This window comes from Lampetra fluviatilis, chromosome 62 (assembly GCF_964198595.1).
Source record: "Lampetra fluviatilis chromosome 62, kcLamFluv1.1, whole genome shotgun sequence".
NCBI lineage: Eukaryota > Metazoa > Chordata > Hyperoartia > Petromyzontiformes > Petromyzontidae > Lampetra > Lampetra fluviatilis.
The window spans coordinates 3,211,862-3,235,327 of record NC_136336.1 but is presented as its reverse complement, the minus strand read 5'-3'; the positions used below and the strand labels follow the sequence as shown (position 1 = coordinate 3,235,327).

The 23,466-nt window shown below is 56.0% G+C and overlaps 1 protein-coding gene across 1 annotated transcript; it reads right to left on the bottom strand.

Moving 5' to 3' along the window:
* Window positions 1-242: 242 nt before the first annotated feature.
* Window positions 243-22,123, bottom strand: LOC144951379 (nuclear receptor subfamily 4 group A member 1-like). The gene is made up of 9 exons (XM_078881617.1): window positions 22,112-22,123; window positions 11,748-12,005; window positions 9,465-9,551; window positions 7,722-7,851; window positions 4,818-4,874; window positions 4,639-4,757; window positions 3,585-3,781; window positions 1,327-1,505; window positions 243-490 (listed from the first exon to the last, which is right to left on the bottom strand). Exons 1-9 carry the CDS (start codon window positions 22,121-22,123, stop codon window positions 243-245), a joined length of 1,287 nt encoding a protein of 428 aa, XP_078737743.1.
* Window positions 22,124-23,466: the final 1,343 nt, after the last annotated feature.

The window sequence follows — 23,466 nt, the reverse complement described above, 5'->3', positions numbered from 1 at the left end:
TGGCGTGAGCGAGCAATTGCAGGGCTGCGCCTCTACCTTTGATACATAAAGCGCCCTACGGCTGATCTCCAAAACGTCTCTCGCGCAATTCGACAACGGTTCCATCATCTCCTGAACGAGCATCATCATCATTGCCATCATCATCAAAGTCATCATCATCGTCACGGGCATCGTGGTGGCTGTGGTGGTGGTGGCTGTGGTGGTGGCTGTGGTGGTGGTGGCTGTGGTGGTGGTGGTGGTGCTCAGAAGGCGGGGCTGTCGAGGAGGAGGTACTCGAGGCTGGATGGCGTGGGGACCAGGTCCTCGATCTTGAGGTAGAACACCCTCTGCAGTCCCTGCGTGCACAGCGTCCGCAGCTCGGGGAGTTTGCCGAGCAGGCGCGACAGGAGACCCGGGGCCGCGCCGATGGCCTCCAGGTGGAGCCGCAGGGCGGCCGCCACGCGCGTCTGCAGGGCCTCCACGCGGCCTGGCTCCAGCAGCCCGTGCCGGTCTGTGGGCAGGGGGGGGGGGGGGATGGAGAGGAGTGGAGGAGATGGAAGTGGAGTGGATGGAGAGGGGAGGAAAAGACGCCGGGGAGGAGAGGCGCGGTGAACGAGGGGGAGGGGAGGAGATAAGTTGGGAGGCGAGGGGGTTGTCGAGGAGACATGGGGGATGGGAGATGAGAGGGGAGTAGAAAGCAGAGGGGGAGGATGGAGAGGGGAGGAGGGGAGATACGGAGAGCCAAGTGGTGTGGAGAGGCAGAGTGGGGGGTGAGTGGGGAATGAGAGCAGACGGGAGAGGCGAGGGATATGGAGCGAGTGGCGAGAGGGAAGAGGAATGGTAGGGGAGGGGTGAAAGGCTGAGTCACTCCACAGAAACCAGCACTGACGACAACGACGACGACGATCTTGGCAACTTGAGATATACATTCATCACGCCCTCCCCCCCGCCATCCTCCGCTCTAAAGCTTTCGTGACTGCAGGGATTCATCTTCTTGGTTTTTTCGGTAAAGTCACGTAGAAGGAAAATAATAAAAATAAAACATAATAAAATAATTCTCACGACGTTTCGGCCACAACGCAAGCAGCCGTCTTCAGGTGGAGAACAGGTCTGTCGAGAAGGCAGAGTCTGAAACGTCGTGAGAATAATTTTATTATGTTATATGACATTATTTTATTATGTTTTATTTTTATTATTTTCCTTCCACGTGACTTTACCGAAAGAACCAAGAAGATCCTCCGCTCTCTTCTCGCTCCTCATCCTCCCTGCATTCCTGCTCATCCTGATCTACCCCCCCACCCCACCCCGAGTGTCTCTGCTCGAGGACTGCTTTGCCGCGTGCCGCACCGGTGAGGAGCACGAGGGCCGAGAGGCAGGCGAAGGCCGCGAGGTCGAGGCCCGTGGCGTGCAGGGCAGCCGAGAAGCGCATGATGGAGTCGATCCACGAGCCGAATCCTCGCGCGCACTGCGAGCGGTGGCGCACCGCTCCCGAGCCCAGCACCACGCGGCCCCGCGCGGGCTCAGACCTGCGGGTGAGGAGGGCCATGACGGCATGGGAACACGACGACGACAACAGCAACAACGACGACTACAACAACAATAACAACAACATTCAGGCTAAATTTCGATTGAAAGCTTTCGTGACTGCAGGGATTCATCTTCTTGGTTCTTTCGGTAAAGTCACGTAGAAGGGAAGTAATAAACTAGTAAAAAAATAAAACATAATAAAATAATTCTCACGACGTTTCGGCCACAACGCAAGCAGCCGTCCTCAGGTGAAGACCAGGTCTGTCGGGCGACAGACCTGGTCTTCACCTGAGGACGTCGTGAGAATTATTTCATTATGTTTTATTTTCATTATTTTATTACTCCCCTTCTACGTGACTTTACCGAAAGAACCATGCAGAGGAACATTCAGGCTAGGTGCACGTTGAGGCCGCGTGCAGTGTCGAACGCCCGCTGGCGGGAGGAGGTCACGGGACAGACCCAGGTGGTGCCACGGGTCGACTGACTGAGATAACTTGGCCGATGCACCACCTGTGCCCCCCCCCCCCCTACTGTGCCCCCCCCCCCACCTACTGTGCCAACCCTAACGCAAAGACAAATACGCGCTCGCACACTAACACACTTGTCGGGGCGAGTGCTAGGAGCGAGCACCTGTGAAGGCCAGAACGGCTGAGTCGACCTAGGGGAGGCCCGGTACCGGTTCAGATAATCGTCACTGGTGTCGGCTGTGAGCGGGAATCGAACTCGGGTCGCCAGGTTCATAGCGAGGCGCGCTAACCGCACACGCGTGGTCAAAGAAACCTCCATGGTACGTGCGCAGTGGGGATACCCTTCGTCCACCATCTCAGTCACGATCATCACCTTCGTCAATATCTCTCCCACAATTGCCACCTCCAGGTCAACCACCCACATCGCTTGCACCACCACCACTACCAATTCCACCACCTCTACCATGACCTCAAGATTCTCCGAATGCCATCTCCACCACCTACTCCACCTCCACCACCGCCTAGTCCACCACCTCCGCCACCTAATCCACCACCACCAACTTCACCACCTCCACCGCCAACTCCACCATCTCCACCACCACCTCCAAACTATTTTAACTATATTTTTATTTTACCAGTTAAGGCCCACCGAGCTAAGCGGCTCTTTTTCAGAAGCGACCTGGCCACAACTGACAGCTCAACGAAGCGACTTACCACGCGGACATGGATAGCAGCCAAACACTCTAAACGCGTGACGTTGATTCTAAGTGTGGAGGGGGAAAGCAGAGACAATTTCACGCGACCACGGGGAGAGAGACACGGAAGCTCCAAATCTACAGCAGCAGGCGTCAGGGTAGTTAACATCTCCTAGCCACCGTGATGATGAGAGAGAGAGAGACACGCAAACTCCTAATATACAGCAGCAGGCGTCAGGGTCGGGATCGAACCCACGTACCTCCTGTACACCAGGCGAGGTAGTTAACATCTCCTAACCACCGTGATGATGAGAGAGAGAGAGACACGCAAACTCCAAATATACAGCAGCAGGCGTCAGGGGTGGGATCCACCCCACGACCTCCTGTAGACCAGACGAGGTAGTTAACATCTCCTAGCCACCGTGGCACCGTGCCCCCCTCACCTTTCCCCGGGGTGGCGGGGATGGGAGGTGTGGGAGATGGGGGATAGGGGGGTGGGCGGTGGGGAGATGGGGGAGTGATGGGGGGGTTGATGGGGGGGGGGTGATGGGGGGAGTTGATGGGGGGTTGATGGGGGGGGGTTGATGGGGGGTGATGGGGGGGGTTGATGGGGGGTGATGGGGAGTGATGGGGGTGGGTGATGGGGGTGGGTGATGGGGGGGGTTGATGGGGGGGTTGATGGGGGGGTTGATGGGGGGGTAATGGGGGGGTGATGGGGTGGGTTGATGGCGGGATTGATAGGGTGGTGATGGGGGAGGTGATGGGGGTGGTTGATGGCCAGGTGATGGGGGGGTGGTGATGGGGGGGGTTGATGGGGAGGTAATGGTGGGGGGTGATGGGGTGGGTTGATGGGGGGGGTGATGGGTGGGTTTATGGGGGGTGATGGGTGGTTGATGGGGGGGGGGGCTGCCCCCACCTGTAGGCGAGGCACAGCGCGAACAGCTCCAGCGCGGCCTCCCGCAGGAGCAGTTGGCGGTCCGCGGGCTGCAGCCGCTCGGCGCCGGGCAGGCGGCCCGCCCACAGGCGCGAAGCCTGCGCCGAGTCGGCGAGCAGCGAGAAGAAGTCGCGCACGTGACCCGCACGCTCCGCTCGCCCCGCCGCCGCCTCCTCCACCTCGTCAACGTCGTCATCCTCATCATGGTGATGATGCTGATGATGCTGATGCTGCTGATGATGATGATGCTGCTGCTGATGATGATGCTCCAGCTGCTGATGATGATGATGCTGCTGCTCCAGCTGCTGCCGATGATGAAGATGCTGCTGCTGATGATGCTGCTGATGATGCTGCTCCAGCTGCTGCCGATGATGAAGATGCTGTTGCTGATGATGATGATGCTGCTCCAGCTGATGCTGATGCTGCTGCTGCTCCAGCTGCGGATCAGATCCTGGCGGAGTCGTGGTCTCCACTCGATACTGCGGGGACAGTTGTGGTGGTGATTGTGCTGGTGGTGATTGTGCTGGTGGTGGTGATGGTGGTAGGGATACCACAGAGGGTACGTGGCTATAGTGGAAGACACGTGGAGATACTTGCGTTGGGTGATAATAAAGCAACGGGAAGATAAAGGGGCCGTCCATAAATGACGTCACGCGAATTTGGACGATTTTTGACCCCCCCTCCCTCGTCACATGGCGTCACAAAAAGTCAGACCCCCCCTCAATTATGGCGTCACAAAGCTCTGCCGCCCCCCCGCCCCCCCCCCCCCCAAACTATATTTCCATTTTGAAAATAAAACATGCTTCAAATCGCTTTAAACTATCGTCATTGTAGTGCGTATTTAATGTCGCGCTGCACTCTGATGTTGTAGGAGTGTTGTTATAGCTATTCTACATTTATTTAAAGTTGCGCATTTTGATGTGACGTCACATTTCTCCCCCCCCCCCCTCGTCACAAATGTCTGACCCCGCCCCCCCCCCCACCTAGGTGCGTGACGTCATTTATGGACGGCCTCAAAGGCGACCGGCGGAGTCACCTGTGAGTAGTCGAGTCGGTCCGGCGCCGGGTTGGACTCGAGGTGCGCGCGAACCAGCGCGGCGAGGAAACGTGCCAGGGACTCGGGGCTGTCCGTGAGCGCGGGGGAGCCGGGGGGCCCTGGGGGCCCTGGGAGCCCTGGGGGCCCTGGGAGGCCCGGGGGGCCCGGGGAGGCGGGGCTCTGCGGTTTGCTGGGGAGCCGTCCCCTTCGCCCCTTGAGGCTCGCGGTTCGCACCACTGGGACGGGGGGGGGGGCAGGCGTAGGGGGCAGGGGAGGGGGGGTGAAGTCATACTTCACCGCCTACGTAACGCAACGTAATAATGTGTTGGTGATAAATAAGCGGACGATCAGCCGCCTCCTCCTCCGCCTTCCCACAGCGTGCCCTGCACGTGACACGCGCGGTGCATTGTCCTGCACGTGTCGCGCGCGGTGCATTGCCCTGCACGTGACGCGCGCGGTGCATTGCCCTGCACGTGACGCGCGCGGTGCATTGCCCTGCACGTGACTCTCACGGTGCATTGTCCTGCACGTGTCGCGCGCGGTGCATTGTCCTGCACGTGACGCGCGCGGTGCATTGTCCTGCACGTGACGCGCGCGGTGCATTGTCCTGCACGTGTCGCGCGCGGTGCATTGCCCTGCACGTGACGCGCGCAGTGCATTGTCCTGCACGTGACGCGCGTGGTGCATTGCCCTGCACGTGACTCTCACGGTGCATTGTCCTGCACGTGTCGCGCGCGGTGCATTGTCCTGCACGTGACGCGCGCGGTGCATTGTCCTGCACGTGACGCGCGCGGTGCATTGCCCTGCACGTGTCGCGCGCGGTGCATTGCCCTGCACGTGACTCTCACGGTGCATTGCCCTGCACATGACGCGCACGGTGCATTGCCCTGCAGGTGATTCTCACGGTGCCCTGCACGTGACGCGCGCGGTGCATTGCCCTGCACGTGACACGCGCGGTGCATTGCCCTGCACGTGACTCTCACGGTGCCCTGCACGTGACGCGCGCGGTGCATTGCCCTGCACGTGACTCTCACGGTGCCCTGCACGTGACGCGCGCGGTGCATTGCCCTGTACGTGACGCGCGCGGTGCATTGCCCTGCACGTGACTCTCACGGTGCCCTGCACGTGACGCGCGCGGTGCATTGCCCTGCACGTGACGTGCGCGGTGCATTGCCATGCACGTGACTCTCACGGTGCATTGCCCTGCACGTGTAGCGCGCGGTGCATTGCCATGCACGTGACTCTCACGGTGCATTGCCCTGCACGTGACGTGCGCGGTGCGTTGCCCTGCACGTGACTCTCACGGTGCCAGGCTTCAGTGATCCCACCAGGGGCCCAGGGAAATGCGGGGAAGACCAGGGAAGAGGAATAGGAGGGGAGGGGTGAAGGACCGCGTCACTGCACAGCAACCAGCACTGACGGTGACGACGACGACGATCTCAGGGACCTCCAACCCGGGTTCAAGCTCTCTCACTGGACGTAGAAATCCACAACCCCCTCTCGACCGACCGACCGACCGCCTCCTCCTCGTCGCCCTCTTCTCGCTACTCATCCTCCCTGCATTCCTGCTCCTCCTCCTCTACCCTCATCCTCCTCCTGCTCGTCTCCCTCATCCTCTTCCACTCCGCGAGCGCATCCCAGACTGCTGCTCCGGCTGACAGAGCGCTGGATCCCCCCCTCTCTCCCCCTCCCCTTTCCTCGCCCCCCTCCCCTCTCCCCCCTCCCCTCTCACCCCCTCCCCTCTCACCCCCTCCCTTCTCTCCCCCCTCCCGCCCCCCTCTCCCCTCCCCTCTCCCCCCTCTCTCTGTCTGCTGTCCACCACCACCACCCCTCCACCCATCCTATCCATCCCCCTCCCTCCTCCCGACCTCTGTCCACCCGAACCTCCCCCTCTTCCCCCTCTGGTCCCGCCCGCTCCCAGGTCACCCTCATTACCACGAGCCCCCCCCTCCTATCCCTCGCCTCGTGAGTCCCCTCACCTGGGTACACAGACATCACCACCGCTTCACTTTGTTTGGCTGCGATAAACACACGTGATACATTAGACTGCCCACCTTCCCCCCCCCCCCCCTTTGCTCCCCCAACCCCCATAACCCAACTCCCTCCCCCAACCCCCAACCCCCTCCCCCAACCCCCTCCCCCAACCTCCTCCCCCAACCCCCTTCCCCAACCCCCTCCGGAACCCCCTCCCCCAACCCCCTTCCCCCAACCCCATCCCCCAACCCCCTCCCCCCAACCACCTCCCCCAACCCCCAACCCCCTCCCCCAACCCCCTCCCCCAACCCCCTCCCCCAACCCCCGCCCCCTTCACCCTCCCCCCTCTCCCAACCCACGCCCCCTCACCCGTCCCCCTTCACCTTCCCCCCTCCCCCAGCCCCCTCCCCCAGCCCCCAGCACCCCCCCACCCCAGCACCTTCTCGCATCATGCCCACGCCCCCTCCTCCCCCAGCCCCCCCCCAGCCCCCCTCCCCCAGCACCTTCTCGCATCATGCCCACGCCCCCCCCAGCCCCCCCCCCAGCCCCCCTCCCAGCCCCCCCCCCTCCCCCAGCACCTTCTCGCATCATGCCCACGCCCCCTCCCCCCCCCCAGCCTCCCCCCAGCCCCCCTCCCAGCCCCCCCCCCTCCCCCAGCACCTTCTCGCATCATGCCCACGCCCCCCCCCAGCCCCCCTCCCAGCCCCCCCCCCTCCCCCAGCACCTTCTCGCATCATGCCCACGCCCCCTCCCCCCTCCCCCAGCACCTTCTCGCATCATGCCCACGCCCCCTCCCCCCCCACCCCCCCCTCCCCCAGCACCTTCTCGCATCATGCCCACGCCCCCTCCCCCCTCCCCCAGCACCCCCCCCCAGCCCACCCCCAGCACCTTCTCGCATCATGTCCACGCCCCCTCCCCCCTCCCCCAGCACCCCCCCCAGCCCCCCCGCCCAGCACCCCCCCCACCCCCAGCACCCCCCCTCCCCCAGCACCTTCTCGCATCATGCCCACGCCCCCCTCCCCCCTCCCCCAGCACCCCCCCCAGCCCCCCCCACCCCCAGCACCCCCCCTCCCCCAGCACCCCCCCCAGCCCCCCCCCTCCCCCAGCACCTTCTCGCATCATGCCCACGCCGAGGCACTTCTGGAAGCGGCAGAACTGGCAGCGGTTGCGGCGTCGTTTGTCGACGGGGCAGGCGCGGCTCCCGAGGCACGCGTAGCGCGCTCCCTTCTGCACCGTGCGCTAAGACACGGAGACACGGTGACAGAGACACGGAGACAGAGACACATTCACAGAGACACGGAGACAGAGACACGGAGACACGCTGAGACACGGAGACAGAGACACGGAGACACGGAGAGACACTCACGGAGACAGAGACACGGAGACAGAGACACGGAGACACGTGGAGACACACTCACAGAGACACGGAGACAGAGACACGGAGACACACTCACAGAGACAGAGACACGGAGACACGCTGAGACACACTCACAGAGACACGGAGACACACGGAGACACACTCACAGAGACACGGAGACACGCGGAGACACACTCACAGAGACACGGAGACACACTCACAGAGACATGGAGACACACGGAGACAGAGACACGGAGACACACGGAGACACACTCACAGAGACACGGAGACAGAGACACACTCACAGAGACACAGAGACAGAGACACGGAGAGACACTCACAGAGACACGGAGACACACAGAGACACGGAGACACACGGAGAGACACTCACAGAGACACGGAGGCAGAGACACGGAGACACGCGGAGACACACTCACAGAGACACGGAGACAGAGACACGGAGACACACTCACGGAGACATGGAGACACACGGAGACACACTCACAGAGACACGGAGACACACGGAGAGACACTCACAGACACACGGAGAGACACTCACAGACACACGGAGACACACTCACAGAGACACGGAGACACACGGAGAGACACTCACAGACACACGGAGAGACACTCACAGACACACGGAGACAGAGACACACTCACGGAGACACGGAGGTCAAACGGAGAGACACTCACAGAGACACGGAGACAGAGACACACTCACAGAGACACGGAGACACGTGTCCCGTTAGCGAGCACTCATGAATAAGGCCGGCACGGCGCACGAGGGGGTGGATGGTCACCACCACCAGCACCACCACCACCACCACCACCACAGGCAGACACACTCGCTCCCGCCATAGGAATGTGGAATTTCCACGTTCACTTGCTCGGGGCTGTCAACGAGGGAGCACTGCCCCAATGCTCATTTGAGTAGAAAACCACTTTGACTTGGCCTTTGTGTATATTGTGTATATATGTGTGTATGTCTATGTGTTTGTGTATACTGTGTAAATGTACTGTATGTGTCTGCGTTTGTGTATATCGTGTATCTATGTGTGTATGTCTATATGTGTGTGGGTGTATATTGTGTATACTGTGCATGTCTGTGTTTGTGTATATTTGTGTATGTCTATGTGTTTGTGTATATTGTGTATCTATGTGTGTGTCTATGTGTTTGTGTATATTGTGTATATATGTGTGTCTTTGTGTAGTAATGGGAGCGGTGGTGTAGCGATTAGCGCTACGAGCCAGGAGACACGAGTTCGGTTCCCGCTCACGGCCACCACCAGTGACGATTATCTGAACCGGTCCGGCGGCCCTCCCCTGGGTCGACTCAGCCTCAAATGAGTATCCGGAGCCTCTGGGGAAGACGAACTTCTCTTGAGAGCGCGCGACAGCACTTGCCCCCGAGGCTACACCACTACACGGCTAAGGGAGGGGGGGGAGGTGTGTGTGTGCCGGGACACCTTTGTCTTTGTGCTCGATGTGTCACCTTGAAAAAGCCCTTGCACCCCTCGCACGTGCGCACGCCGTAGTGCTGGCAGGCCGCGCTGTCCCCGCACACCGCACAGGTGCCGGGCTCGAGTCCCACAGGGCGCGTCGGGTGGAGGGGCGACGCTGGGGAGCGCAGCCCACCCTGCTGCTGCTGCTGCCCCTGCTGCCCCTGCTGCCCCTGCTGCCCCTGCTGCCCCTGCTGCCCCTGCTGCCCCTGCTGCTGGAAGGCGAAGCAGAAGGGCGACGCGGCAGCGAACTGCAACCCGGCCGCATCAGCCTGGGCGCGAACCTCATCCTCCTCCTGCTGGTGCTCACACTGATGCAACCGCCCGGAGCACGCAGCCACCTGCTGCTGCTGATGATGATGATGCTGCTGCTGATGATGATGATGCTGCTGCTCATGCAGCTGCTCGTAAATATGCTGCTGCTCCTGATGATGATGGTGGTGATGGTGGCCGTGATGATGATGACGAAAGCTAAACACTGAGAACGCGACGGGTGGTTCACGTTTGTTCAGGTAACTGGCAGCCGCTTCCTGCTGCCCTTGCTGCCCTTGCTGCTGCCCCCCCGTTGGGCAGCAGAGGTCGACTGAGCTGGGGGGCAACCCCCGGGCACCCCCCTCGTCCGTGTGGCCAGTCGACACGGGAGCGGAGAGAGGCAGTGGTGAGTAGTCGAGGGAATAGACCTGGGAACAGAGACACGGACACTGAGACACCGACCCAGAGACACGGACACTGAGACACGGACCCAGAGACATCGACACAGAGACACGGACACTGAGACACCGACACTGAGACACCGATACTGAGACACCGACACAGAGACACGGACACTGAGACACCAATACTGAGACACGGACACTGAGACACGGACCCAGAGACACGGACCCAGAGACACCGACACAGAGACACCGACACAGAGACACGGACACTGAGACACCGATACTGAGACACCAATACTGAGACACCGACACAGAGACACCAATACTGAGACACGTATACTGAGACACGGACCCAGAGACAAGTTCCAAAACCATCTCCTACTCCCCTCCCTGCTCCCCCTTGCTGATGATGATGCTGCTGATGATGCTGCTGCTGATGATGATGATGCTGCTGATGATGATGATGCTGCTGATGATGATGATACTGATGATGATGCTGATGATGATGCTGCTGCTCTATGCTCACGGGGGTGACCATGACCTTCCTTGCACCGCGTGACACCGGACAGTGGGGGGGGGGGGTAGAGAGGGGGTCACTGGGGTCACAGAGGTCACGGCTCCCGCGTGCCTCATTAAGGAGAGTTCTTCTGACGCTGGGTGAGTGTGGGGGGAGGTTGGGTGATGGTGGTTGTAGTGTTGCTGATGAAGGCGATGTTGACGTTGCTGGTGGTAGTGATGTTGATGGTGGTGATGTTGATGATGATGGTAGTGATGTTGATGATGATGATGGTGATGATGGTGGTGATGATGATGATGTTGTTTATGTGTGTTAATGTGTTAGTGTGTGTTAATGTGTGTGCCCCAAAAATCCCTACAAGCTATACAGGGGATTTTTGTATATATATGTTTTACGTAGATGTGTATACAAGTATTTATAACAGACTGTTGGGGCAAGTGCTGTTAGCGAGCACCTATGAAGGCCGGAACGGGACACGGGGGGGAGGGGTAGAAGGTGGCCAGTATGACGCCCGGCCGCCTTTGTCTCCCGAGTAGCGATGTTTACACACCGCACCAGGTACTCATTTGATTTGAGGCACAAGAGAATCGTCACCGGTGGTGGTCGTGAGCGGGATTCGAACTCGCGACGCCAGGTTCGTAGCGCAGCGCGCAAATCGCTACGCTACCGCTCCCCACTCTCACACACTCTCTCTCTCACACACTCTCACACTCTCTCTCACACTCTCACACACTCTCTGTTACACTCTTTCACACTCTCTCTCACACTCACACTCTCTCACACTCTCTCACACACTCTCTCTCACACACTCTCTCCATCACACACTCTCTATCACTCTCTCTCACACACTCTCTCACACTCTCTCTCTCACACTCACACACTCTCACACACTCTCTCTCACTCACTCTCACTCACACACTCTCACACACTCTCACACTCTCACCCACACGCTCTCACACACTCTCACACTCACACACTCTCTCACACACTCTCTCTCTCACACTCTCACACTCTCTCTCTCACACACTCTCTCACACACTCTCTCACTCACACTCCCTCTCTCTCTCACACACTCTCACACACACTCTCTCTCACACTCTCACTTGTTGTCCATGATGCAAGTACCCCGCGGGGGGATCTCCCAGCTCCCCCAGCTCCGCCATGAAGGTCACGAAGCTGGGCAGTGAGGCGGCTTCCCCAGAGCCCACGGAGCCCTCGGAGCCTCCCGCCCCGCTCCCAACGCCGCCCCCAACGTCGCTCCCAAACCCCGCGCTGCCCTCGAACTCGGAGCCGAAGTCTCGGTGGCTCCTCATGGCCGTGGCCGCCGCCTCCACGCACGGCATGACCACGCCCTGTGGCACCTGTCAGCGTTGCACATCAAGCAAAGGCAAAGGTCCCCCGTGTAGCCGGGAGAGCGGGGTGGGGGGAGTGCTGTTAGTGAGTGTAAGGGCACCGCGGTGGCTATGAGATGTTAACTACCTCGCCTGGTATGCACGTGGTCGTGGGTTCGATTCTGACCCTGGCGACTGCTATGTAGTTGGAGTTTGCGTGTCTCTCTCTCATCATCATCATCACGGTGGCTATGAGATGTTAACTACCTCACCTGGTATGCAGGAGGTCGTGGGTTCCATTCCGACCCTGACGCCTGCTGTATAGTCGGAGTTTGTGCGTCTCTCTCCCCGTGGTCGCGTGGATTTTCCACACCACATTTACAAGTCAACGTCACCACGCGTTTAGAGTGTTTTGCTGCTATAAATGTCCACGTGATGAGCCACTTCGTTGGGCTGTCATTTGTGATGTCCAGGTCGCTTCTGAAAAAATATCTACACAGCTCCGTGGAGCCTCACCTGCTACAAATAAAAATAGTTTAGTACAGAGTTTAATCGTGTGTGGCCAGCACCACGCACGCCCGGCCGCCTTTGTCTCCCAAACGCTTTTTACACAGCGCACCAGGTTGCTCCTTGAAGGCTGAGCCGACCTAGTGGAGGCCCATCACCGGCGCAGATATTCAACACGTAGGCTTTCGCGACCAATATCCATAATAGAGGTTTCTGTGGGTTAGATCGCGTAAATGGATGAATGTGTCGTTAAACCCGCCACCACCCGACACAGCCAATTAAATAAAGGTCAACAGAACGTGGCCGATTCGTTACTGGTACAGCACTAACCGGTGTGTTGCAGAGTAAATCCACAACATTAACAATCTGAGTGGACGACGTTTCGCCAAGAAAAATAAAACATGCTTCAAATCGCTTTAAACTATTGTCATTGTAGTGCGTATTTCATGTGGCGCTGCACTCTGATGTTGTAGGAGAAAACATTTATTAAAAAGTCTATTTAATTAAGTAGAACGTGTTGTCTATATTCATTTAAAGTTGCGCATTTTGATGTGACGTCACATTTCTCAACCCCCCCCTCCCCCCTCGTCACACATCGTCACAAATGTCTGACCCCCCCGCCCCTCCTAGGTGCGTGACGTCATTTATGGACGGCCCCTAACCTGCCCTGGTCACGCTGTGTAGTATCCCCTCTCCGAGTGTCAGTGAGATTAGGAAGGGTGGTCCCCACCCTGTGTATGACGTGGTATGGTGACAGATATAAAAACTGGTATGGTGACAGATATAAAAACTGGTATGGTGACAGATATAAAAACTGGTATGGTGACAGATATAAAAACTGGTATGGTGACAGATATAAAAACTGGTGTGGTGTCAGATATAAAAACTGGTATGGTGACATATAAAAACTGGTGTGGTGTCAGATATAAAAACTGGTATGGTGACAGATATAAAAACTGGTGTGGTGTCAGATATAAAAACTGGTATGGTGACAGATATAAAAACTGGTATGGTGACAGATATAAAAACTGGTATGGTGTCAGATATTAAAACTGGTATGGTGACAGATATAAAAACTGGTATGGTGACAGATATAAAAACTGGTATGGTGTCAGATATAAAAACTGGTATGGTGACAGATATAAAAACTGGTATGGTGACAGATATAAAAACTGGTGTGGTGTCAGATATAAAAACTGGTATGATGACAGATATAAAAACTGGTATGGTGACAGATATAAAAACTGGTATGGTGACAGATATAAAAACTGGTATGGTGACAGATATAAAAACTGGTGTGGTGTCAGATATAAAAACTGGTATGATGACAGATATAAAAACTGGTATGGTGACAGATATAAAAACTGGTATGGTGACAGATATAAAAACTGGTATGGTGACAGATATAAAAACTGGTATGGTGACAGATATAAAAACTGGTATGGTGTCAGATATAAAAACTGGTGTGGTGACAGATATAAAAACTGGTATGGTGTCAGATATAAAAACTGGTATGGTGACAGATATAAAAACTGGTATGGTGTCAGATATAAAAACTGGTATGGTGTCAGATATAAAAACTGGTATGGTGTCAGATATAAAAACTGGTGTGGTGTCAGATATAAAAACTGGTGTGATGTCAGATATAAAAAACTGGTATGGTGTCAGATATAAAAACTGGTGTCATGTCAGATATAAAAAACTGGTATGGTGTCAGATATAAAAACTGGTATGGTGACAGATATAAAAACTGGTATGGTGTCAGATATAAAAACTGGTATGGTGTCAGATATAAAAACTGGTGTGGTGTCAGATATAAAAACTGGTATGGTGTCAGATATAAAAATTGGTATGGTGACAGATATCAAAACTGGTATGGTGTCAGATATAAAAACTGGTGTGATGTCAGATATAAAAAACTGGTATGGTGTCAGATATAAAAACTGGTATGGTGTCAGATATAAAAACTGGTATGGTGTCAGATATAAAAACTGGTATGGTGACAGATATAAAAACTGGTATGGTGTCAGATATAAAAACTGGTGTGGTGACAGATATAAAAACTGGTATGGTGACAGATATAAAAACAGGTATGATATCAGATATAAAAACTGGTATGGTGACAGATATAAAAACAGGTATGATGTCAGTGCAGTGGGCTAACCACTCGCCACCGCTCCCCACATGCACCAACACAACAACAACAGCAGCAGCAGCAGCACACAAACAAAGACCGCCACCGTTCACCACAAAGTGGCGTTGACGTCACCGCGGCGCTTGTGCCAGGCTAGGTGCCGAAGGCCCCCTTGGCAGGTCACGCTAACAGACCCAGGTGCCATGGGGTTGACTGACTGAGATGACTGGGAAGATATACTCTTAGTTGTTTCGGTAAAGTCACGTAGGTAAAAAATGAAATTAAAATTAATAAAAAAATAAAACAATAAAAATCACGACGTTTCGGAGGCAACACAAGTCTCCGTCATCAGGTGGGACCGTCACAGCCACATTTGCTGCATCAAGTGAGACGTGTATTTAAGGGCTTGCATCTTGAATCCTTGCCTCACTTGATGCAGCTAATCTGGCTGTGACGGACCCACCTGATGACGGAGACTTGTGTTGCCTCCGAAACGTCGTAATTTTTTTTTTATTAATTTTAATTTAATTTTTTACCTACGTGACTTTACCGAAAGAACTAAGAGTATGAATCCTTGCAGTCACGAAAGCTTCAAATCTAGAAATGACTGGGAGATCCAATTATCTCTCTCTCTCACGCACACACACACACGCGTGTCTGTGTGTGTTTATCTTCTTGGTTTTTTCGGTAAAGTCACGTAGAAGGGAAGTAATACAATAATAAAAATAAAACATAATATTATGTTATATTATTTTATTTTGTTTTATTTTTATTATTTTATTACTACCCTTCTACGTGACTTTACCGAAAAAACCAAGAAGATGAATCCCTGCAGTCACGAAAGCTTTAAATCGTAATGTGTGTGTTTACTTACAGTTATTTATTCAATCCACTCCCGTGCCGCTCACCGAGGTTGTTCGACCATACTTCACCACGTAAGGTCGGCATGGGTTGCGTGTGTATGTGTGTACACGTGTACTTGTATGGACCTATGTATATGTGCTCTTGTGTGTGTGTGTTGGAGAGTGGTGGGGCAGTGATTAGCGCACTACACTACGAACTATGCCGCTCGAGTTCGAGTCGAGCTCACAGCAGCCAACATCGGTGAGAAATATCTGAGCCGGTGCGGGGCCTCCCCAAAGTCGACTCAACCTTAAATGATTTACCTGGTGCGGTGTGCTAAAATATTAACATCCGGGAGACAAAGGCGGCCGGGCGTGGTTGCTGACCACTCACCTTGCTGTCCACCGTTTCGGCCTTAACAGGTGCTCGGTAAACATGACTTTGCCTAAGTCTTTTGAAGGCTACGCGGGGGATCTTTGTCTTTGCATCTGAGTAAGTGTGTTTGTATGTCTCTGCGTGAGTGCATGAATGTACATGTGAAGTCTATATGAGTGTGTCTGTGAGTGAGTGAGTCAATGAGTGGGTGTGTCTGTGAGTGAGTCTGTGAGTAAGTGAGTCTATGAATGAGTGTGTCTGTGAGTGAGTGTGTTAATGAGTGTGTCACGGAGTGTGTCTATGAATGAGTGTGTTAATGAGTGTGTGTCTGAGTGGTTCAATGAGTGAGTGAGTCTATGAGTGTGTCAATGAGTGAGTGTGTTAATGAGTGTGTCACGGAGTGTGTCTGTGAGTGAGTGAGTCTGTGAGTGAGTCTATGAATGATGTGTTAATGAGTGTGTCAATGAGTGAGTGTGTCAATGAGTGAGGGTGTCTGTGAGTGAGTGTGTCTGTGAGTAAGTGAGTCTATGAGTGTGTCTATGAATGAGTGTGTTAATGAGTGTGTGTGTCTATGAGTGGTTCTATGAGTGAGTGTGTTAATGAGTGTGTCACGGAGTGTGTCAATGAGTGAGTGAGTCTATGAGTGTGTCAATGAGTGAGTGTGTCAATGAGTGAGTGTTGCCGAGTATTGGCAGTCGGCGCGCCCTGCAGCTGATTTTTATTTACAAGCGATGACCAATCACCGCACTCGGCCCATCAGCCAATCACCGCACTCGGCCCATCAGCCAATCAGCTCCCGACCAGTAGGCCATGAATATTAAAAGTCGCGGGTGCGTGGGGAGCGGTGGCGCAGTCGTTAGCGATGCACCGCAAACGGTGACAGCGAATCTTTGTGATCCGCTCCTGTGTACCTCCTCCCCTAGGTCGACTCAGCCTTAAACTAGCACCGGCTGCGGTGTCTCTCAATCATCAGCACTGGGGAGACAAAGGCGACCGGGGCGTGGTAGACTGGCCTCACACCACACACCGCCATGCATAAAGGGTTTGCTCGCTTACAGCACTTGGCCAAAACATTCTGGCGAGGCTACCAGGGGGTTGTGGGAGGGGAAGCTTTAGCTTTGTGACGTGTGCAGAGGGGGGGGGGCTCTGTGACGTCGAGGGGGGAGGGTTTGTGACGTCGAGAGGGCGAAGTTTAGCCCCTCCTCGCTCGGGGCGACAGGAACGGCGCACAAAACGAGAGGGGGGGGGGGTGAGGACGATTTATGGATACCACTCATCCCACCACTCATCCCACCACTCTCCACCACCCCCACCCCCCCATAACACCACCACCACCACTCACACACGACTCACCACACCACACACGACTCACCACACCACACACACTCACTATGCCAACACACACACACACCACACACACTCACTATGCCAACACACACACACTCACTATGCCAACACACACACACACCACACACACTCACTATGCCAACACACACACTCACTATGCCAACACACACACACCACACACACTCACTATGCCAACACACTCACTATGCCAACACACACACACACACCACTCAGCGTGCGTATGTATGTTGAACTTCGTTCGCACCGGGACAGATTCGCATTATCTGAATCGGTCATGGGCCTCCGCTGGGTCGACTCAGCCTCAAATAAGTACCTGGTGCGGTGTGTAGTAAACATCGCCACTGGGGGAGACAAAGGCGGTCGGGCGTGGTGCTGGCCACCCACCCCACTCGTGTGCCGTGCCGGCCTTCACATGTGCTACTCGCTAACAGCACTTGTCCCAAGAGTCTGTGACAGGCTACACGGGGGACCTTTGTCTGTATGGGAGGTCCTTTTGCCAGCAGTGGCATGGGCAGGCAATTGCAGGGTTACCGCCTTGGTCCTGGTGGTGGTGGTGGCGGTGGCGGTGGTGGTGGCGGTGGTGGTGGTGGTGGCGGTGGCGGTGGTGGCAGTGGTGGCTGTGGTGGTGGTGGCGGTGGTGGTGGTGGTGGCGGTGGCGGTGGTGGCAGTGGTGGCTGTGGTGGTGGTGGCTGTGGTGGTGGTGGCTGTGGTGGTGGTGGCGGTGGTGGCTGTGGTGGTGGTGGTGGCGGTGGTGGTGGGGAGCGGTAGTGTAGCGGTCAGCGCTCTGCAAACCGGGAGACCCGGGTTCGATTCCCGCTCACGGCCAACACCAGTGACGATTATCTGAACAGGCCCTGGGCCTCCCCTAAGTCGACTCAGCCTCAAATGAGTAAATGGCGCGGTGTGTAAACATCACCACTGGGGGAGACAAAGGCGGCCGGGCGTGGTGCTGGCCACCCACCCCCCTCGTGTGCCGTGCCGGCCTTCATAGGTGCTGCTCGCTAACAGCACTTGCCCCGGCAGTCTGTTAAGGCTACACGGGGGACCTTTGGTGGTGATGACGATGACGGCACACGCGCGCTCAGGGAAAACGCACGTGGGATGTATGTGTGAGTTCATGTATTAATTAACACGAAACCGCTCGCTCATTCCATGAAGCGGGTTCCAGGAACAACATCTTTCAAAGAACGAACGCGGATTTGTGGTAGACCGAGCAAATCTCAACTCGGAATAAAAAAAAACTTCACCAGAGCGGCCAAGGATCCCCCCCCCCTCGTGGTCTTAGCTCGTCCCCTGTTGTTGATAGCACCGCAGAGCCACTGCTGGAAATTCCACGTTCATATGGCCGGCCGGTGAGCCCCAGGTCCCAATTGCGAATCAAGGCTCCTTGTCCCTGGTGTGTTGAGCGCTCGCCCTGGTAAGACGGAGACGAGTTGAGGCTTTAAACGTCTTGAATTCCCCCACGAAGTGGAGGTGAATTGTAATCGACCCCGCCAAATGGGTGGCGTCATGGACGAACCGAACCTGGCACTTCTGCACACACACAGACGACAAAGATCCCCCGTGTAGCCTTAACAGACTGTTGGGGCAAGTGCTGTTGGCGAGCAGCACCTACGAAGGCCGGCACGGCACACGAGGGGGTGGGTGCCGAGCACCACGCCCGGCCGCCTTTGTCTCCCCAGTGGCGATGTTTACACACCGCACCGGGCGCTAATGTCAGGCTCGGTTCGACCGAGATGAAGCTCGGTGCCGGTTCAGATGATCATCACCGATGTTGCGCATGCACGGAGATCGAACTCAGGTCGCCGCAGTCACCGCTCCCCACAAATCAACATCGTCAAATGCGTCCGGGGATGGTTCTGGTGGTGGTGCTGGTGGTGGTGCTGGTGGTGGTGCTGGTGGTGCTGGTGGTGGTGCTGGTGGTGGTGCTGGTGGTGGTGGTGGAGCTGGTGGTGCTGGTGCTGGTGGAGCTGGTGGTGGTGTTGGTGGTGCTGCTGGTGGTGGTGGAGCTGGTGGTGGTGGAGCTGGTGGTGGTGGTGGTGCTGCTGGTGGTGGTGCTGGTGGTGCTGGTGGTGGTGGTGTTGGTGCTGGTGCTGGTGCTGGTGCTGGTGGTGGTGGTGCTGCTGGTGGTGGTGGTGGTGGTGGAGCTGGTGGTGGTGGAGCTGGTGGTGGTGGAGCTGGTGGTGGTGTTGGTGGTGCTGCTGGTGGTGGAGCTGGTGGTGGAGCTGGTGGTGGTGTTGGTGGAGCTGGTGGTGGTGGAGCTGGTGGTGCTGATGCCGGTCTTCGTGTGCCGTGCCGGTCTTCAAAGGCGCTCGCGAACAGCACTTGCCCCCAACAGATTGTTAGAGCTATACGGGGGATCTTTGCCTTTGTGTTTGTCGCCGTGTGCGGTCAGCTGACGGCACCGCGAGACGTCTCCTCCTCCTCCAGGAACCATCGTGCAGGTGAGATGTTCCAGCGAGATAGCGCAGTGCCGCAGCGGTGATGGTGGTGGTGGTGATGGTGGTGGTGATGGTGGTGGAGGTGGTGATGGTGGTGATGGTGGTGGTGATGGTGGTGATGGTGCTGGTGGTGGTGGTTCTGGTGGTGGTGATGGTGGTGGAGGTGGTGATGGTGGTGATGGTGGTGGTGATGGTGGTGATGGTGATGGTGGTGGTGGTGGTTCTGGTGGTGGTGCTGATGGTGGTGGTTCTGGTGGTGGTGCTGTTGGTGGTGGTGCTGATGGTGGTGCTGATGGTGGTGGTGGTGATGGTGGTGGTGGTGGTGATGGTGGTAATGGTGGTGGTGATGGTGGTGATGGTGGTGATGGTGGTGGTGGTGGTGGTGCTGATGGTGGTGGTGGTGATGGTGGTGATGGTGGTGGTGGAGGTGGTGATGGTGGTGATGGTGGTGGTGGTGCTAGTGGTGGTGGTGCTTCTGGTGGTGGTGCTGATGGTGGTGGTTCTGGTGGTGGTGGTGCTGATGGTGGTGGTGATGGTGGTGGTGGTGGTGATGGTGGTGGTGGTGATGGTGGTGGTGGTGGTGATGGTAGTAATGGTGGTGATGGTGGTGATGGTGGTGGTGGTGGTGGTGGTGGTGCTGATGGTGGTGGTGGTGATGGTGGTGATGGTGGTGGTGGTGATGGTGCTGGTGGTGGTGCTGGTGGTGGTGATGGTGGTGGTGGTGGTGATGGTGGTGGTGATGGTGGTGCTGATGGTGGTGGTGATGGTGGTGGTGCTGGTGGTGGTGATGGTGGTGGTGGTGGTGGTGCTGGTGGTGGTGGTGATGGTGGTGGTGGTGGTGATGGTGGTGGTGATGGTGGTGCTGATGGTGGTGGTGATGGTGGTGGTGCTGGTGGTGGTGATGGTGGTGGTGGTGGTGGTGCTGGTGGTGGTGATGGTGGTGGTGGTGGTGATGGTGGTGGTGATGGTGGTGGTGATGGTGGTGGTGATGGTGGTGCTGATGGTGGTGGTGATGGTGGTGGTGATGGTGGTGCTGATGGTGGTGGTGATGGTGATGGTGCTGGTGGTGGTGCTGGTGGTGGTGGTGGTGAAGGTGGTGGTGATGGTGCTGGTGGTGGTGCTGGTGGTGGTGATGGTGGTGGTGGTGATGGTGCTGATGGTGGTGATGGTGGTGGTGATGGTGGTGCTTATGGTGGTGATGGTGGTGGTGGTGGTGATGGTGGTGGTGATGGTGGTGCTGATGGTGGTGGTGATGGTGGTGGTGGTGATGGTGGTGGTGGTGCTGGTGATGGTGGTGGTGGTGGTGCTGGTGGTGGTGCTGCTGATGGTGGTGGTGTGGTGGTGGTGCTGGTGATGGTGCTGGTGGTGCTGGTGGTGGTGCTGGTGGTGCTGATGGTGGTGGTGATGATGGTGGTGGTGCTGATGGTGGTGGTGGTGCTGGTGGTGGTGGTGGTGCTGATGGTGGTGCTGGTGATGGTGGTGGTGGTAGTGGTGCTGGTAGTGGTGATGGTGGTGCTGATGGTGTTGGTGCTGATGGTGGTGGTGGTGCTGGTGGTGCTGATGGTGCTGGTGGTGCTGATGGTGGTGGTGGTGGTGCTGATGGTGCTGGTGGTGCTGATGGTGCTGATGGTGATGGTGGTGATGGTGCTGGTGGTGGTGGTGCTGATGGTGGTGGAGGTGGTGCTGGTGGTGCTGGTGGTGGTGCTGCTGGTGGTGGTGGTGTCGTGGTGGTGCTGGTGGTGGTGGTGGTGTCGTGGTGGTGCTGGTGGTGGTGGTGGTGCTGATGGTGGTGGTGATGGTGGTGATGGTGGTGGTGGTGCTGATGGTGGTGGTGCTGGTGGTGCTGATAGTGGTGGTGGTGGTGGTGATGGTGGTGGTGGTGGTGGTGGTGGTGCTGATGGTGGTGGTGCTGCTGGTGGTGGTGATGGTGCTGATGGTGGTGGTGGTGCTGGTGGTGCTGATGGTGCTGGTGGTGGTGCTGATGGTGGTGGTGGTGGTGCTGATGGTGCTGGTGGTGGTGCTGATGGTGGTGCTGGTGGTGGTGATGGTGGTGCTGATGGTGGTGGTGCTGATGGTGGTGGTGCTGATGGTGGTGGTGGTGCTGGTGGTGCTGATGGTGCTGGTGGTGGTGCTGATGGTGGTGCTGATGGTGGTGGTGCTGATGGTGGTGGTGGTGCTGGTGGTGCTGATGGTGCTGGTGGTGGTGCTGATGGTGGTGCTGATGGTGGTGGTGGTGGTGGTGCTGATGGTGCTGGTGGTGGTGGTGCTGGTGGTGCTGATGGTGGTTCTGGTGGTGCTGATGGTGGTGCTGATGGTGGTGGTAGTGGTGCTGATCGTGGTGGTGCTGGTGGTGGTGGTGCTGATGGTGGTGGTGCTGATGGTGGTGGTGCTGGTGGTGCTGATGGTGGTGGTGGTGCTGGTGGTCACCCCTACGCGAGTCGCCCCCCCACCCCCAGGAGCTGTCCCACCTCGTGCGCCATCGCGCTTCCGGGAAACTCACACTCACAGAAACTCACCCAACAACTCACTCACACTCACAGAAACTCACTCAACTCACTCACTCACACTCACAGAAACTCACTCAACAACTCACTCACACTCACAGAAACTCACTCAACTAACTCACTCACTCACACTCACAGAAACTCACCCAAAAACTCACTCACACTCACAGAAACTCACTTAAAAACTCACTCACACTCACAGAAACTCACCCAACTACTCACTCACACTCACAGAAACTCACCCAACAACTCACTCACACTCACAGAAACTCACTCAACTCACTCACTCACACTCACAGAAACTCACCCAACAACTCACTTACACTCACAGAAACTCACTCAACAACTCACTCACACTCACAGAAACTCACTCAACTCACTCACTCACACTCACAGAAACTCACCCAACAACTCACTCACACTCACAGAAACTCACTCAACAACTCACTCACACTCACAGAAACTCACTCAACAACTCACTCACACTCACAGAAACTCACTCAACTAACTCACTCACTCACACTCACAGAAACTCACCCAACTACTCACTCACATTCACAGAAACTCACTCAACTACTCACTCACACTCACAGAAACTCACTCAACTAACTCACTCACTCACACACACAGAAACTCACCCAACTACTCACTAACACTCACAGAAACTCACTCAACTACTCACTCACACTCACAGAAACTCACCCAACAACTCACTCACACTCACAGAAACTCACTCAACTCACTCACTCACACTCACAGAAACTCACTCAACAACTCACTCACACTCACAGAAACTCACTCAACTAACTCACTCACTCACACTCACAGAAACTCACCCAAAAACTCACTCACACTCACAGAAACTCACTCAACAACTCACTCACACTCACAGAAGCTCACCCAACTACTCACTCACACTCACAGAAACTCACCCAACAACTCACTCACACTCACAGAAACTCACTCAACTTACTCACTCACACTCACAGAAACTCACCAAACAACTCACTTACACTCACAGAAACTCACTCAACAACTCACTCACACTCACAGAAACTCACTCAACTCACTCACTCACACTCACAGAAACTCACCCAACAACTCACTCACACTCACAGAAACTCACTCAACAACTCACTCACACTCACAGAAACTCACTCAACAACTCACTCACACTCACAGAAACTCACCCAAATACTCACTCACACTCACAGAAACTCACTCAACTACTCACTCACACTCACAGAAACTCACTCAACAACTCATTCACACTCACAGAAACTCACTCAACAACTCATTCACACTCACAGAAACTCACT